The 16,168-nt window shown below is 40.0% G+C and overlaps 1 protein-coding gene across 1 annotated transcript; it reads right to left on the reverse strand.

Annotated features, from left to right (window-relative positions):
- Nucleotides 1-4,836: 4,836 nt before the first annotated feature.
- Nucleotides 4,837-6,268, reverse strand: LOC142166987 (uncharacterized). The gene is made up of 3 exons (XM_075227134.1): nt 5,780-6,268; nt 5,498-5,690; nt 4,837-5,411 (listed from the first exon to the last, which is right to left on the reverse strand). The coding sequence occupies exons 1-3, from the start codon at nt 6,266-6,268 to the stop codon at nt 4,837-4,839; spliced, it is 1,257 nt and encodes a 418-aa protein (XP_075083235.1).
- Between the last annotated feature and the right edge of the window lie 9,900 nt (nt 6,269-16,168).

The following is a 16,168-nucleotide window of genomic DNA, read 5'->3' on the forward strand; positions in this document are numbered from 1 at the left end:
CCTCAGGTTCAGAGATGACATTAAAATCACCTATAACTACCCAAGGTCCATTGAGGGAGCCTGTAAAATTAACCAAATCAGCCCACAATTGTTTTCTCAAAATGGATCTACATTTAGCATACATAGACATGAGGTGAAACTCAGTATTAGTAACTTTATAGTTAATCTTGCAATTAACTAGTTGATCAGTGTCCTTGATAATGTCAATATCAAAATCATTTGACCAAAAGATATATATTTTGTTGTTGATATTAGAGTAACAGTTATACATCCCAAGCTGACTCATGTACTGACTCATTCGAATCACCTTGACTTTATGTTCTTGTAAGAAAATGAGGAAAATATTACATTGTTGTTTGAGAGTTTTGACTCTCTCAAAGGCACTTTGAGTTTTTATACTCCTAATATTCCAACAAAGAGTGTTAATCATTGGAGACTATTGGAGTAAGAACTATGTTTGACTTCTTGATAGCTTTGGTCTTCTGCGTGGAAGGCCACCCATTTTGATTGCCATCTGAACCCCTTGGAGAAAGATTGTTCATATCAACAATTATCTTTTGGTCATGAGTTAACCTCCTGATTGCTTCACATTCCATATTTATAGCCTTCTTGTCTTTGGTGCAGGCTTCGCCATCAGAAATTGAAGATTGCTCTTTTGGAATTGAGTCTCTTCAACTTCTTCCTCTGATTCTGTTTCGAAGTGAGAATATTCATCCACTTCATTATCTTCCTCTTGAGAATTTGACTCTATTGCTATGTTTTCCATAGCAATGTCTGGCTCTTCCAGGGGCTTTATTCTCTCAGCCATATCGAGTAAATTGTGAGTATGAGAATCATTCATCATAACTTGTTGAATTTGCTCTGTATCCAACTTCCATGATTCTTCCTTGTTGGGTTTGCTATCCCTTTTGCTACTTGTTGGATCTTGTTGATGCTTGTTCCTCGCATAAGGTGTAGCTGCCTTTTTCAAGTAGAGAAGTTTTTCTTGATCTTTTAATCTTCCTAATATTCTCAGGTTGTATCATATGTCGCCCTCCATTCCCTTGATTTTGTTCTCTCAATGAAGTGATTTTGAGCTGCTCGTTCACTGATGTCAACTCCTTGGTAGCATTGTTTTCTCCAGAAACAAACATATTACTTTCAATTGTATCCTTCAGAGCCTCTTTTATAGTATTTAAGTTGGCAATTGAGATATTTTTGCCTTGAAGATTATTAGAATCACTCTTTGCCTTCTTCTTTCCTTTGTTATTTGTCACAGTAGTCCACCCTTCCTCTTTATCCATATTCTCTACCTCCATAGTGGCTAAACCATGTTCCTTGTTGTCTCTACTATAACTAGACCCTTTATCAATTTCCATTTTATTGTTGACCTTCCCCTCTGTAGCTTCCATACTCTTGTTCTCTAGGATAGAAGTTTTGTTAACTTGGTTCCCATATTTTGCTGAAGATTGCCTCAACTCAGGATGAAGAATACCACAGTTTATATCACTATGACCCTGCATTTTGCAATGACCACAATACTCGGGAATAGTTTCATATTCAACCTTTTGAATCCTAGTTTCCTTCTGACCTTCCTTATTGACAATGTCAATCAGGACCTCTTTAACGAGGGGCCTGGTAATGTCAGTTTCAACCTTAATTTTTGCCGTAGTAGGTCTAATTTTTGATAAGGTTGCTTTGTCACATATGATTGGAATACCAATTGGCTCTGCAATACGATATAGAGCCGCCCATTCAAAGAAATGCCACCAGAGATTTGGTAAATTTATCCAAACTGGGGCCATAGTAGTCTCAATTCCATGCTTAAAATCCGTAGTCCATTTCTGCAGCTTCATTTACATACCGGCGATTATCAGTTGGTTCTGCCATAGACATTGTTGTGGTCTTCCTCCAAATCGAAATCGATGAAAATATTTTTGAGGTTATAAGCTCCTATTTTGATGGCACCTTTGACTGGTACTGTTCTAAGAATTTCAGTTCGAATCCGCTCAATAGATGGTCTAGTTCTTGGAAATATACCCACAATGGTGAGGCGACATGTTTCAGCCAACAAATCATTTTCCTCTTTTGTGAAACTGACCACTGGTTTTCCTTCGACAATCTCGTATGGTTTGTGTTTGAGATGGATCTTTTTCTTAGAGGTGTTGTTATGGGTGCCGGAACCTCCGATTCTTGATGCATAGTTGTTTTGATTTTCACCTATCATTGAAGTTCCAATGACCGGAGTAGGTCCATTTAGATATACCAGAAGCTAATTTGGGGTCTGATTAGTCTTGGAAGTTGTTGGATTTGCGAGATTTAGAGGAAGGAAATCACTAATTTGCATGTTACATGGATCCAGCGGAATCGGCGATGGGCCTAGCACCTTTCCGATGGTAGAGCTTGGTTGCATTATGCCCTAAATTGACCGTTATAGGAACGTTGTTTTTCTTGGAAATATCGACACAAAGGGGAAAGCTTAGAGAGAAGCTGGAGCTTCTCTCTCTAGATATTAAAACGAAACATGATGTTTCATTGCTTAATTTCATTAATCTCGCGACTCTCCCACTATGTTTTCATTAAATCATGGAGAAACCCCTCTAACTTTTGAATACTACCCTTTAACCTCCTTTCAGCACACTTAATTGATTTTTTGGCCCTTTTTCGTGGTCCATAATATTTGACTTTTTCAAAGGGAAAAAGACCAAAATTGTCCCTCTACTATTGAAAATTAGTCACGTTTATACATGTTTCTACTTTTCATCCAAAATCATACCTACCGTTAATATAGTATATAAGTTTGTCTCTAGCTCTAACATATGTCCAACATGGCACCGGGATCCCATAATAATTTGGCAACTAGGAAATTCTTGACCCATTCTTTTAGAAATCCGCCCCACCCTTATAACCTGTTAGTTAGTCTCTTTCGTCAATTAAATAGGACCCTATTCAGTCGATGAAAAATTAGGGTTCAAGCACAAAATTTCATTTCCTCTCGTTTGCTCTACTTTGTCCTCTCAGGTGAGATTAAATGTCGCAGAGTAGTACTTCCTCTCAAAGAAGGTGTTGAGGTGTCATTATTGTCAACCATTTCACATCAACCACTCCAGTTAACTCCGGTAGGAAATATTATCAATGTACACGGCCTAAGATAAGTATTTTATGTGGATTTGTTTAATCTTTCTACTATATAAAGCTATTTTGATTTGAAAATTGAATCTTTTAAATGGTTCTTTAGCAAAATAATTCATGTGGTTATTTCGAATGGGAAGATCAAATATCCGCGGATGGTTCCCAGCTTGAAATAAGAGAATTAATGTCGTCTTTGATTGCAGTTACGATTGAAAGAGACAAGTTGAGGGAAAATGTAATTGCCATGGAAGCCATGAACAAATATGAAGCTACTAAAGTCAAGAAGTTGAAAGAAAAAGTTGTATAATTAATGACAGTGATAATTGGTTTTGGACACTGTTTGTTGGATTCTTTGCCACTAGATAATGAAGTAGATTTCATTATGGTTTTTCCTTGTTTAGTTGATTATCATTGTGTTAGTTCAGTCATCTCTTTGTGCAGTGAATTGGCATGTATTGCTCAGTGAAGTAGGGAATTCTCTTACGAATTGGAGTATTCCCAATTAGAGATGTAATAGCATGATGCTTCTGTTTTTTATCTGAAATGGTAAATGAATATGAGGCTTCGATTTTTATCATTCTCCACTTTGAATTAATAGGTGTTAATCTGCACAAATACCTGTTATAGCAACAGTTATACTTTTACCATATCTTTATGTGTTCAATCTATATTAACAAGAAAATAATGTCATAGTACATCAGAATAAAGGGAACAAGACGTACTTGAAAATCCATACCACAAACTGTTCAGAATTTACTAACATTGACGGAAATTCATAACTTCAATTGTCATAGTACACCTACTTCATAACACCAACTGTCATAACATTCACATAATGGACTTCATAGAAGTCCACACCACCAATCACAAAATTAAATGTACTATTATAGTAGTAATTATATCAACCAGCAAAATAACAATTATACTATCATAGCAGTAATTACAAGCCTTCTAAACTTAAAATTCGCAAAAACGTCCACACTTAACTGACTTTCCACCTTTAGTTCAAGTCACATTAGTTTGTGACTTGCCATTACCCCTTTCTTGTCTTCATCTTGGCCATCTTTTCAAGTTTATTTCATGTTATAACTTTCTTACTATTCCAGGTGGGATTCTTAGCTGAGTATGGTAGGTTTGAGGGCACTCTTACACCAGATGAGTCACCAACAAAATTGATGGTCTTTGTTATAGCTGGTATGGTTCGTTGATGTCTCATAAGTAGTCTTGTCCTTTCTTCAGAGAAACTCCTTGGCCTAATATCTGGGGTTGAATCTGATTCAAAATCAGGAAATTCAAAATCTAGAAGGACACAAATGTTGGAAAGTTTCCTTTCAACTGCAGGAGTTGGCATAAACTAGAAGTTTGTATCTTGAATTGGATTACTTGACTGACTTTCTTGAATGATATGTGGTGCTGAAAGTTGTATTTCCTCCTCAGCTAGTATATTTGCAGCAAGTAGTGACATGGGTTATTCATCATTATTGTCTTCATCTCTTAAACATATTTGTTTATTTGCCTACTTGCCCTTTTTCTTACTTGTCATTGGTTGTTTTCCCTTAGAATGTTATTTAACAAAATAAATAGAATAGACATAGTTAGAGTAAATCAGTAAAAAATTAAAATAGACGGTATTTGAAAAATAAAGAATGTTACCCTTGCACAGCCCCTAGCATTGTGTCCAGGCTGACCACATGTGGAACACTTCATTATCCTCCCCTTCATGGACTACATCCATTCACCTTCTTTGTTGACTGTTTCATTTTTTTCTCTTGTTCTTTTGACTTTAGGCCTGCCAACCATCTTCACAAATTTTGGTGGTTCCATTGCATGAGATGCTTCTACTTTCCAAAAAATTTCTCCCTTTACTGGTTGAAGCTTATGTGAATAGGCTAGGAAATAAGCCTCTTTGGTGTACCACCGGTGTATTTCAGTCAGGGGATTCATCTTGTTATATTGTATTGCTTTGATTGCATGAGGACATGTGATGCCATTAAGGTCCCATGTCCTACATGTGCATCTCTTCACCACCATATTCACTGTATGTTTGTCACCATCCTCACTCGCTTCATACCCTTCTTGACCATTGTAATGAACATGACACTTATTTTCAATATTCAAGTATTGGCTATACAGTTGCATGGTTTGGGGACTGAAGTCATTACTCCATGACATTACAGTAGATTCATGTTCCCTTAGCATGTTAATAGCCTTTACTCTGATACCCTCAAATATCTTGATAATTGGCTTGAATCTTGATTCCTTGATCCATGAATTGAAGGACTCAATTAGGTTGTTGTCCACTAAGTAGTTCTTGCAAAAAGTGTCAAAGTATGCTCTACTCTAACTTGGGGTGGGTACTTCATCTAATCTTCAACAACATCCTTACTATATTCATCCACTTCTCCCATATTCCTTAATTGGTCTTTAAAATATTCTTCATATATGCCCCATACAGCCCACCAGAGGTACTTATTATATTCCCCACCTCCCCATCTTTTGCACCAATTTGCCTCTATGTGTCTTACACAATATCTGTGGTGTGCCTCAAGAAGAACCAACTGAGCTGAATCAATCAAATTCTGAAAATGAGAAAACATAAAAGAGATGCATCAGTAAAAAGCGATGCATTAGTAAAAGATATGAATCAATTAAATTATTAGGTTCATACCTTCTGCATATCTAATATAAATGTGACCTCTTCTCCTATTTTGAGGTTCAATGAATGTTGTAGCAGTCTTAAGAACCAACTCCATGTCACTTTGGTTTCTTTATCAACAATAACCCAAGCTAGGGGATAAAAGTGCCTCATGGAGTCTTGAGCAACAACTACTAACAGTTGACCCTTGCATTTCCGTTTCAAAAAGGTTCCATCCAAGCCAATAAATGGTCTCAACCCACTTTTAAACCCCATTTTCAATGCATGAAAACATATATACATTCTTAAAAATCTTCTTTTTCCTTCACTAAGTGCATCATTTGATATGTTAATCACCACATCTGTACCTAGATTACTAGACCTTAATTCATTAGCATAACCCTCAAGCTTGTTGTAAGCATCTGCAAAACTATCCTCCATTTTCTCTAGGATCATTCTCTTGGCTCTCTTACACTTTGAATGAATAACATTGATATTAAATGGAGATTTTACACTTGCCATCATCTTCTTAATTTTAATTTTAGGATTATCTTGCAACCCTCTCTTAAAGTAAGTGATCACGCCCAACTATGCTTATAAAAAGGACATGCGAACGTTGCAAATATAATCTAAGTATTTAGCCCAGAGTCGAACCCACAAAGAATTAACCTATCAATTACTCTCGTTAGACGTGCTAAATTCTACGAATTCAACTTCCCAAATATTGTAAATAACAATTGAGGGTATTTCTACTAACTAAGAATGAAAGTAAATAAGCAATTGAAAACTAACTATGATTAAGTGTAAACAATTACGAGAAAGATCTAAGGTTATAATTTTCCCTATTGATGGAATCCCTTCCAGTTATGTTTCACATAGATTCACCAAATAGTCTCTATCAATCATGAGCACTCTTATTACTGTAAATCTCTCTCGAGTAATCATGACAATTTACTAAACGCACTCTCCCAAGTTACGCTAGCTGGCTTTATTTATTACAGCCCACTTTAGATTGCACCCAAGGCTTTATTATCCCTAATCCCGCCTTTAAACCCTCGGTTATTGATCTCTCATATACTTTGGGAGTGGTGTTGTTCTACAATTACCTAAATATGCACTCTCTCCCGAGTTATGCATACTAAATAGGCACAACTAATTGAGGATCCTGTCAATTAACTACAACAACCACATAGTTGAACAAATAGAGATTAAACTGGGCAAACTATATTAACATAACATGAGGTTCATCCTTCAATAGGTTCCATCAAAACCTTAGACTAAATATTTAGCTACTCATGCTAGTGTTCATCATAACAATATTCAAATTCATCACAAATAATAAAAAACAAAAGGAAGAAAGGAAGAACTCAATGTTGAATTATCCTTCTTGCCTCTTGCCTCCCCTTGCCTTGAACTAAGCTATGAAAACCTTGATAATCGTCCCTTGGGCGAGCTGGACCTTCTATAGGTTAAGTGGATTTACCCTCGAACTTCCAAGTTTACCCCTGAAGTTTATTTTTCCGGAATTGGGCTAGTGTGGTCGCGCTAGTGGACGCCCTAATGACCGCGCATATGGCCTATCATTCTGCCTCGACTTTCTGGGTTAGCGCGGTCGCGCTAGTGGCTGTGCTAATCCAGGTCTTCATTTCATCTCTTCTTTCTCTCGTCTTCCTACGTACTCAGCTCCTATGGGCTTTTCTTGCTTCAATTTAGCTCCAACCACAGTTTTAAGTCCTCATACATGCTACTCACTCCTGCAACGTGTGAAATTCATAATAAGAGCCAATTTATCATCATTTAACTATATTATAACAGTGAAACATAATCAAACTGGGGCATCAACAGTTGCCAAATTACATAAATCTAGCCTATTATCAACACCCACACTTAAATCATTGCTAGTCCTCGAGCAATCCACCACACTCTATAGAGGTTCCTTCACTAAGCATTATTCCCTAACGCATCACACCAAGAACAAATCACATAAGTTACGCCTAGTAGTGAACAATCTTTGCCTCAAAAGCTGACTCTCACGTGCCATGCAATATTCATACTTACTCAAATTACTCTACACAGAAGTCAAGACTTGCCCTTCTTTCGTGAATCACATGCCCTCACCTTACACAAGAGTGTAGTTCCACATATAATGATATTTAGAACAATTAGGAACTTAGATAGACAAAATTCGCGCACTCTCAAAAAGAACATTCACATGCCACAAAGATGCACCATAGGCTTGCCTGTAGTGTACTACTCTACTAATCGACCCCACTCAGTCTAAGATCAATAAGACTTCAATTGGTTGTAATGTAGGCTAAGGGACGGGTAGGATATATTTGGATATAATGACTAAACTCTCTAAGCACTTTTAATATAATTACATTAACCTTCAAAACTATACTTATGTCAACCAACCAATCCACCACTTTTTATTTACAACATCCAACTCCATTAGGTACAATTGTAACAAACCATCACTTATCGATTACTACATTTACTCATTTTTTCTTTTCAGTGGTGCTTATTCTTTTACTTTTCCAAACACTGCACCTCTTCTCTATTTCAACGGTTCCACTCAAAAACCAAACCACCACCACACACTTTTGCTTTTGCATAATTTCAATATCCTTCAAGTGCTTATGGGAGGTAAAGGGTTCAAACAGATGTCCATTCAAACAATTGGGTAGGGTTCACAATGCGGTTGCCAAAGAAACAGGCTTATATGCTCAACGGAGTTGACTACGATGGATTACATTTAGGTGGGTCTACTTTATATGTTTGGCTCACAAAGAAATGCCTATATCACTTCTAAGACTGAATGAAACTACTATTTCGCTTTGCAAACACACAAGGCAAGTTCTAGGCATCAAATATAAAGCGTAGAATACAGTATAACTCACACACACATGACACATGACTCACTCCAGATTAGTTTATCAAGACACTCTCGTTTAAGTATTCAAGTCAGTGACAAACATACAATTTAAGGCACTTTCGCAATAATCAACCACTGAGACTAAGCGTTACACACTAGTGTCTGTTGTGTTCAGGTGTATCAACGCCAAGGGTTTTTCTTTCGATTTCAGCTCGTAGCCCATCAATACTAACTAAACACTAAAAAAACAAGATAGACAAAAACTACCTACACCCGGTTCAAGCTAAACCCTTGAAAAAGAATCGTGACCCAAAGAAAAATCAAGGGGGAGTTATTACACTACCTAAAAATAAAAAAAAATTCTAGACTTACTTCCCTCAAGAAAACTGTCTAAAAGATCCGTCATCAGGAAGAGTCTCCATATTCCTTTTTACATAGACTTAGTCCCTCAAGAACCCCGCCGAAAGAGATCTGTCATCGGGACAAGCCAACTTACCTACTTTAAACTTACCTAAATTAACTATTACTTAAACCACAAAAAAAACAATCAAGAAGAAGAAACATCAAACAATCAAATTTTTACATGTACATACATACATTGAAGTATCCCTCACCCTACACTTAAAAGATATCTATATCCTCATGGCATAAAAAATTAAGGAATGGTGAGGTAAAGGAACTTCCCTGAAGGATCACTCCTGATCGGAGATAGTGTCTGGGTTCAAATAGCATGCACTACCCAGAGCTCTCAACCAACCTAAGATTTTCTTCTCTGATTTCACCTACCGGTCGGCCACCGCGTCAACATGAGCACCCAAATTAGTGACTGAGGTACTCAACCCCACCACGTCCTGCTCCAACGCGGTGAGACGGGAAACTCGAGCAGCTCTAGAAGGTGTTGTAGTCCCAGATGGTGTTGTAGATGCAGCAAATTGCTCATGGGCCTGTGGTTCGGCCCCCACGTCCTCCTGCTCAGCCTCCTCATCCTGTGAGTCATCAGAGTCACTATTATCCTCACCACCCGCTACGACCGGCTCCTTACCAGTGATGACCTTGTCAGCCCGAAACTTGCGGTCTTTTGGTACTAGCCCATCCACCACCAGATTTTTCGGCACCCGAGCTTCTCTGCAATGTTTAGTAACCAAAGAAAGGAAAAATAATCCATACCTTTTAACTGGACAACGGATGAACATCTCCTCATGAATTACTTTGGCCACGTCGAAGTTGTGACCATTGATGAAACACCAAATCAAGGCCGCTCGGGGGCCATTTACCTCTGTCGTATTGGAGGACGGGATCAGACGGTTGTTGATAATATACAACCAGCACTTCCCTTCAAAGGTTAGCGCCGAGGAGTGAAACTTCTAACCATACTTCATCTAGACAACCTCATTTCCGGGTACATAGATCGTTTTGAAGAACATCGCCCACTACGTGTATCTTCTACCATACATCTCATAAAAGTCTTCATATGGGTCCACAGGAAGGGGCAGCTAGTACATCGTCCGTATAGCCTCAACAGAGGCATCCACCGATTTTCCGCGCACAGTGACTATACCATTGACATGCTCCTTCACATTAGCATAAAATTCTCGTCAGCTCAGTATACATGTGAGGGCAGCCAAGCTGGACCGATCCTATGTCAATTCCCCTTTCCGGAATCAATTTTTTTGTGGCCTTATCCACAAAGCGGTCCTGAGCCTTAGCAGAGACAAACCTGCCGCTATCAAAGGGACGAGTAGGGGCGGACCTGCGCGCCTTGGACAAACCAGCTTGGCTGCTAGAAGAGGCACCTATGGTGCGGCGTTTCCAAGATGGAGCCATAGTACCTGGAAAACGGGAGAACATTAGCACAACCCAATCACAAAATTGTGACGCAATGCGGTTACTCAGACTTCACACGCATAAGTGGTCACAACTACATAATTACATTCACTGAGGCCTTTCTGCAAACACCTGGTGGGCATTTGGCACTCACACCCCATTTCACACATGTTAGAACATCAACACCACTACAATACGCCCCTTCTTTGAGGAAGAAGGGGGGTTAGGGTTGGAGAGTTTGTTTGGAAATGTTTGTAACTGTGGGGGCGGGGGGGATTTGGGATTGAAGAGAGGGGTTATTAGATGAGGTGGGGTTATTAGATGGGGGGGTAATTAGACTAAGTAAAAGAGTTAACATAAAAAAAATTTAAAGAACAAACAAAACGCATCAGACTTGGGCGGGACTAGCGCGGTCATAGCGCGGTACGAGTGTGTCCGCGCTAGTCCAGGCAGAACACTAGACGATATGCGCATCCACTAGCGCGGTCGCGCTAGTAGCGCGTTCATATATGCGTTCATCAGCGCGGTCGCGCTAGTATTTTTGGGCTGAGGCAGAACACTTGCCCATATGCGCGACCTGTATCACGGGCGCGCTCCTGGGCACATTTTTTTTTCATACTTTTCACCTATTCTTACCACTCTCGATGGCCTCATCACTCGCCCATTATCACCTGCATTGGTTAGTACTTCTCAAAACTCACAATTAACAACTACTACTATCGTTGGGTTGCCTCCCAACTAGCGCCTTAGTTAATATTATGGCACGACGATTACAACAATTCAATGGGTTGCCTCCCATGTAGCACCTGATTTAACGTCGCGGCACGACCCAAACAAGCGCATTTAAGGCTTGCTCGACCTCTGAGGTTCCGTCAGGTGGATCTCTGACACTTCCTTTGGTTCCTTCATGCCTACATATAGCTTCAATCTCTGCCCATTGACTCTAAACGTGTGAGAGTCTTTCTCTAAGGCGATCTCTACAGCCCCTAAAGGGAATACTTCGACCACTCGAAAAGGACCAGACCATCGTGAATTAAGCTTACTAGGGAATAACTGTAATCTTGAGTTATAGAGGAATATCATGTCCTCGGGTTTGAAATGTCGTCGACAATGTTCTAGTCATGCAACCTTTGCATTTTTTCCTTGTACAACCTTGTGCTCTCAAAAGCAAGATTCAGAACTCGTCGAGCTCATGCAATTCAGTGATTCTCGTTGAGCCCGCAGCTTCAATGTCTAGGTTTAGCTGTTTTGATGCCCACCAAGCTTTATGTTCAAGTTCCACTGGCAAGTGGTAGGCCTTTACGAACACCAACTTATATGGTGACATACCAATTGGTGTTTTAAGAGCAGTTCTATAAGCCCAAAGTGCATCATCTAGCTTTTTCGCCCAATCAGTTCTTGTGGCATTTATAGTCTTGGTCAATACACTCTTTATCTCTCTATTAGACACTTCCACCTGTCCACTAGTCTGCTGGTGATACGGTGTTGCCACCTTGTAGCGTACATCATACTTCGCTAGCAACTTCTCGAAGGCTCGATTACAGAAGTGGGTGCCTCCATTACTGATAATCGCTCTCAGAGTCCCAAAAAGGGTGAATGTGTTCTTCTTCAAAAATCCCACCACCACTCTTGCATCATTAGTGGGCAACACTGCATGTTCTACCCATTTGGACACGTAATCCACAACAACAAGTATGTACTTATTGCCAAAGGAGCTGACGAAGGGTCCCATGAAGTGTGACCTCCCTACCAATCTGTCTTGCATCTGATCAATGAAGGTAAGTAGGAAGTGGTCTTTCTGGGTGGCTAGATTTAACTTTCTGTAGTCCATGCAGATTATCCAGCCTGTGATAGTTCGTGTTGAGATCAGTTCATAGTTGTCGTTTTTGATTACCGTCATGCCACCCTTCTTAGGCACACATTGTACCAGGCTAACCGAGCTGCTGTCAGAGATTGGGAAAATGATTCTCGCATCTAACCACTTTATCACTTCTTTCTTTACCACTTCCTTCATGTTGGGGTTCGGCCTTCTTTGGTGTTCCCTGGAAGGTTTGTGTCCCTATTCTAGTAGAATCTTATGCATAAGTAGGCGGGGCAGATCCCCTTAATGTCTGCCATGGTCCATCCAATGGCAGTCTTACACTCCTTAAGTACCTGCAAGAGTTGTTATGCCTGCACATCTAATAAACTAGATGAGATAATAACAGGTAATGTAGAGTCAGGTCCAAGGAACTCATACCTGAGATGGGCGGGCAGTGGCTTCAATTCCAGCTTTGGCGGTTCTTCAATGGATGGATTGGCTGGAGAAGTTTCTCTATTTTCCAAGTGCAAGGGCTCAAATTCAAGAGTTCTATCCCAGAACCCTCTGCCCTCTAACGCCAATACACATTCTGCCAGTTCTTCTCCATTCACCTCATCTAAATTCATCAGACATGCAACAAGATGGTCCTCAATAGTCAACATCTCATCATCAGTTTCTACAATTACATCCACGACATCAATAAGGGAGCAATTGGCGAATTCACTTGGTCGCCTCATAGATTTTTGCACATTGAATGTTATCTCTTCATCGTTCAATCTCATCTTGAGCTCCCCAGTCTCACAATCAATGAGAGCTCTCCAGTGGCCAAGAACGGCCTTCCCAAAATTATGGGAATTTCTTCATCCACCTTGCTGTCTAAGATCACAAAATTTGCAGGGAACACAAATTTCCCTACCTGAATCAACACATCATCCAGGATACCTGAGGGTCTTTTTACAGTCCTGTCATCCAACTGCAACAACATAGAGGTGGGTCTAGCTTTTCCAATCCCCAACCTTTTATAAATCGCTAGGGGCATAAGATTTATGCTGGCCCCTAAATCACAAAGTGCTTTGGCGAAAGCGAAGTTACCAATAGTGCAGGGAATTGTAAAGCTCCCTGGGTCAGATAACTTCTCAGTAATTGGTCTAGTCACCACTACACTACAGGTCTGAGTATGAGTCACCGTGGCCAAGTCTTGGAAATCGAATTTTCGGGACATTAAGTCCTTCATCATTTTTGCATAACTAGGCATCTCTTTCAAAGCATCTATCAATGCAATATTTACCTGGATTTGTTTCAGAATCTCCAAGAATTTCTTGTATTGCTCCTCTTTTTGGTACTTGGCCAGCCTCTGAAGGAATGGTGCGGGAGGTCTATTCTTCCCAATGATTTGGGATTGCTCTTTATCAGCTGCCACCTCAACTACTTGTTCTTGGCCTGTCTCAGCTTCTTTCTCAGTCTCAATCTGAATGTTATGTTCTTCCTGGGCAGGCTGGACTGTCACCTCTGTCAGTTTTGTTGACTCATCTAGCTCAATGGGCACTGGTATGAATGTCTCAGCCTGTCTGCTTTCTCGAGCCCTCTCTTGCTCCACGTCTAAATCTCTGCCATTACGTAGACTCACTGCCATCAGCTGCTTCGGCCCTTGATCTTTTGGGCGTCTGCAGGTAATGTCCCATGAGGACGATTGTTTAGAGACATCAAAATCTGACCCATCTATACTTCAATATTCTTGATAGCTGAATCATGTGCATCTACTCTTTCACTGATTTTTGCATTTGACCCAATAACCTGCTGCATCATTGCCTCAAGTCTAGCAAACCCATCTTCCTGTCATCCACCATACTGCTGCTGAGGGGGATGATACCCTTGTTGCTGATTTTGATTATTATATCCCTGCGGCCTTGGATAAGGTGCCATATTATTAGGAGGTTTCATACCTCTCATGTTTCCATTGTTAAACTGTGGATGGACTGGCCTGTACGGCTGATTTTGCTGGCCCCAATTCTGACCACCCTGTCTCTGGCCTCCATAATTAGACACATAATTCATGTCCTCAGGGTAGTGATGATGATTATGTTCTGCATTCCACTGGTTACCAATTGGCTGACTAATGCAAGATGTGCATAAGCCCTCATTGGTAGTATTAACAATGTGTACCTGCTATTTCTACCCCGACTCTTCCACTTTTTTGGTGAGTATACTCATCTGTGTCATTAAGTTGGCCATATTTTCAGCAAGAGTGTTGGATGGATCTAAAGGCACTGAGTGAACTACTGGAGTGATAGGTGCATTCCTGGTTGTCCATCCCGAATTCTGTGTCATCTTATCAAGCAGACTCTGGCTTTATCTCCATGTTTTGCTCAAAAATGCTCCACCAGCTGAAGCATCAACATTACCCTTCACGCCATCTACCAAACCCATGTAAAACCGCTGCCCCAACATCTGATCTAAAATCCCGTGGTGCGGACATATAACCAACATCCCTTTGAATCGTTCCCATGTTTCTTGCAATGTCTCCATTGGTCTCTATTTGAAACTCAAGATTTCATAAATTTGTTGGGCAGTCTTGTTGGGTGGATGAAACTTGTTCACAAATTGCTTGACTAACTCCTCCCAAGTTGTTATGGAATTGATGGGGAGTGAGTTTAGCCAGGTCTGGCCAGCTCTTATCACTGAGAATGGAAATAATAACAGCTTGATTGCTTCCTGAGTTACGTTGGGCTGCCTCTGAGTTTTGCAGATTGACAGGAAGTTCTTCAGGTGCTGTTGAGGATCTTCGATTTGTGACCCCGAAAATAGTCCCTTGTTTTGCAATAAGTGCAGCATGTTCTTCGTGATTTGAGATGACTCAGCCTGTATTTGCGGGACTAAAATCATTGCGTCCAAGTTCTCTGTTGTGGGTTGTGCCCAGTCATATAGCGCAGCCTCTGGCACAAGAGGTGCCACTAGCACTATCGATGCAGCTGGGTCTATTATGTGATCCCCCATGTATAGTTCGAATTGTTCAGATGTTTGTTGTTGTTTGTTTTTTCGGTTGGCCCGATTCAAGGCCTTGAAAACTTTCTCTAGATCTGATAATGCTTCAAATACTTCACCAGTTCTCGATGAGTTTCTAGGCATGCACCTATACAACCAAGTCAACAAACATTAAAATTTCAATGTATAGATTGGGTATAGAGAAAACTGACTACACTAAGAATTTTGTACTTCTTTCAATTGTAATTGATAACACCGTTAATTCCCCGGCAATGATGCCAAAATATGATCACACCCAACTATGCCTTATAAAAAGGACATGCGGACATTGCAAATATAATCTGAGTATTTAGACCAGAGTTGAACCCACAAGGAATTAACCTATCAATTATTCTCATTAGACATACTAAATTCTGCGGAATCAACTTCCCAAACGTTGTAAATAACAATTGAGGGTATTTCTACTAACTAAGAATGAAAGTAAATAAGCAACTGAAAACTAACTATGATTAAGTGTAAACAATTACGAGAAAGATCTAAGGTTATGATTTCCCTTATTGATGGAATCCTTTCCAGTTATGTTTCACATAGATTCACCAAATATTCTCTATCAATCATGAGCACTCTTATTACCGTAAATCTCTCCTGAGTAATCACGACTATTTACTAAACGCACTTTCCCGAGTTACGCTAGCTGGCTTCATTTATTACAACTCACTTTAGATTGCACTCAAGGCTTCGTTATCCCTAATCCCGCCTTTAAACCCTCGGTTATTGATCCTTCATATACTTTGGGAGTGGTGTTGTTCAACAACTACCTACATAGGCACTCTCTCCCAAGTTTTGCATACTAAATAGGCACAGCTAATTGAGGATCCTGTCAATTAACTACAACAAGCACATAGTTGAACAAATAATGAATAAACTGGGAAAACTATAT

Source organism: Nicotiana tabacum, chromosome 12, assembly GCF_000715075.1.
Source record: "Nicotiana tabacum cultivar K326 chromosome 12, ASM71507v2, whole genome shotgun sequence".
Lineage (NCBI taxonomy): Eukaryota > Viridiplantae > Streptophyta > Magnoliopsida > Solanales > Solanaceae > Nicotiana > Nicotiana tabacum.

Coding starts and splice junctions, on each gene's coding strand:
- LOC142166987 (XM_075227134.1), bottom strand. CDS start 6,268: ATGGCAAGTGTAAAATCTCCATTTAATATCAATGTTATTCATTCAAAG. Junction 5,691..5,779: donor TTATATTAGATATGCAGAAG/GTATGAACCTAA, acceptor TCTCATTTTCAG/AATTTGATTGATTCAGCTCA. Junction 5,412..5,497: donor GGGAGAAGTGGATGAATATA/GTAAGGATGTTG, acceptor AGAACTACTTAG/TGGACAACAACCTAATTGAG.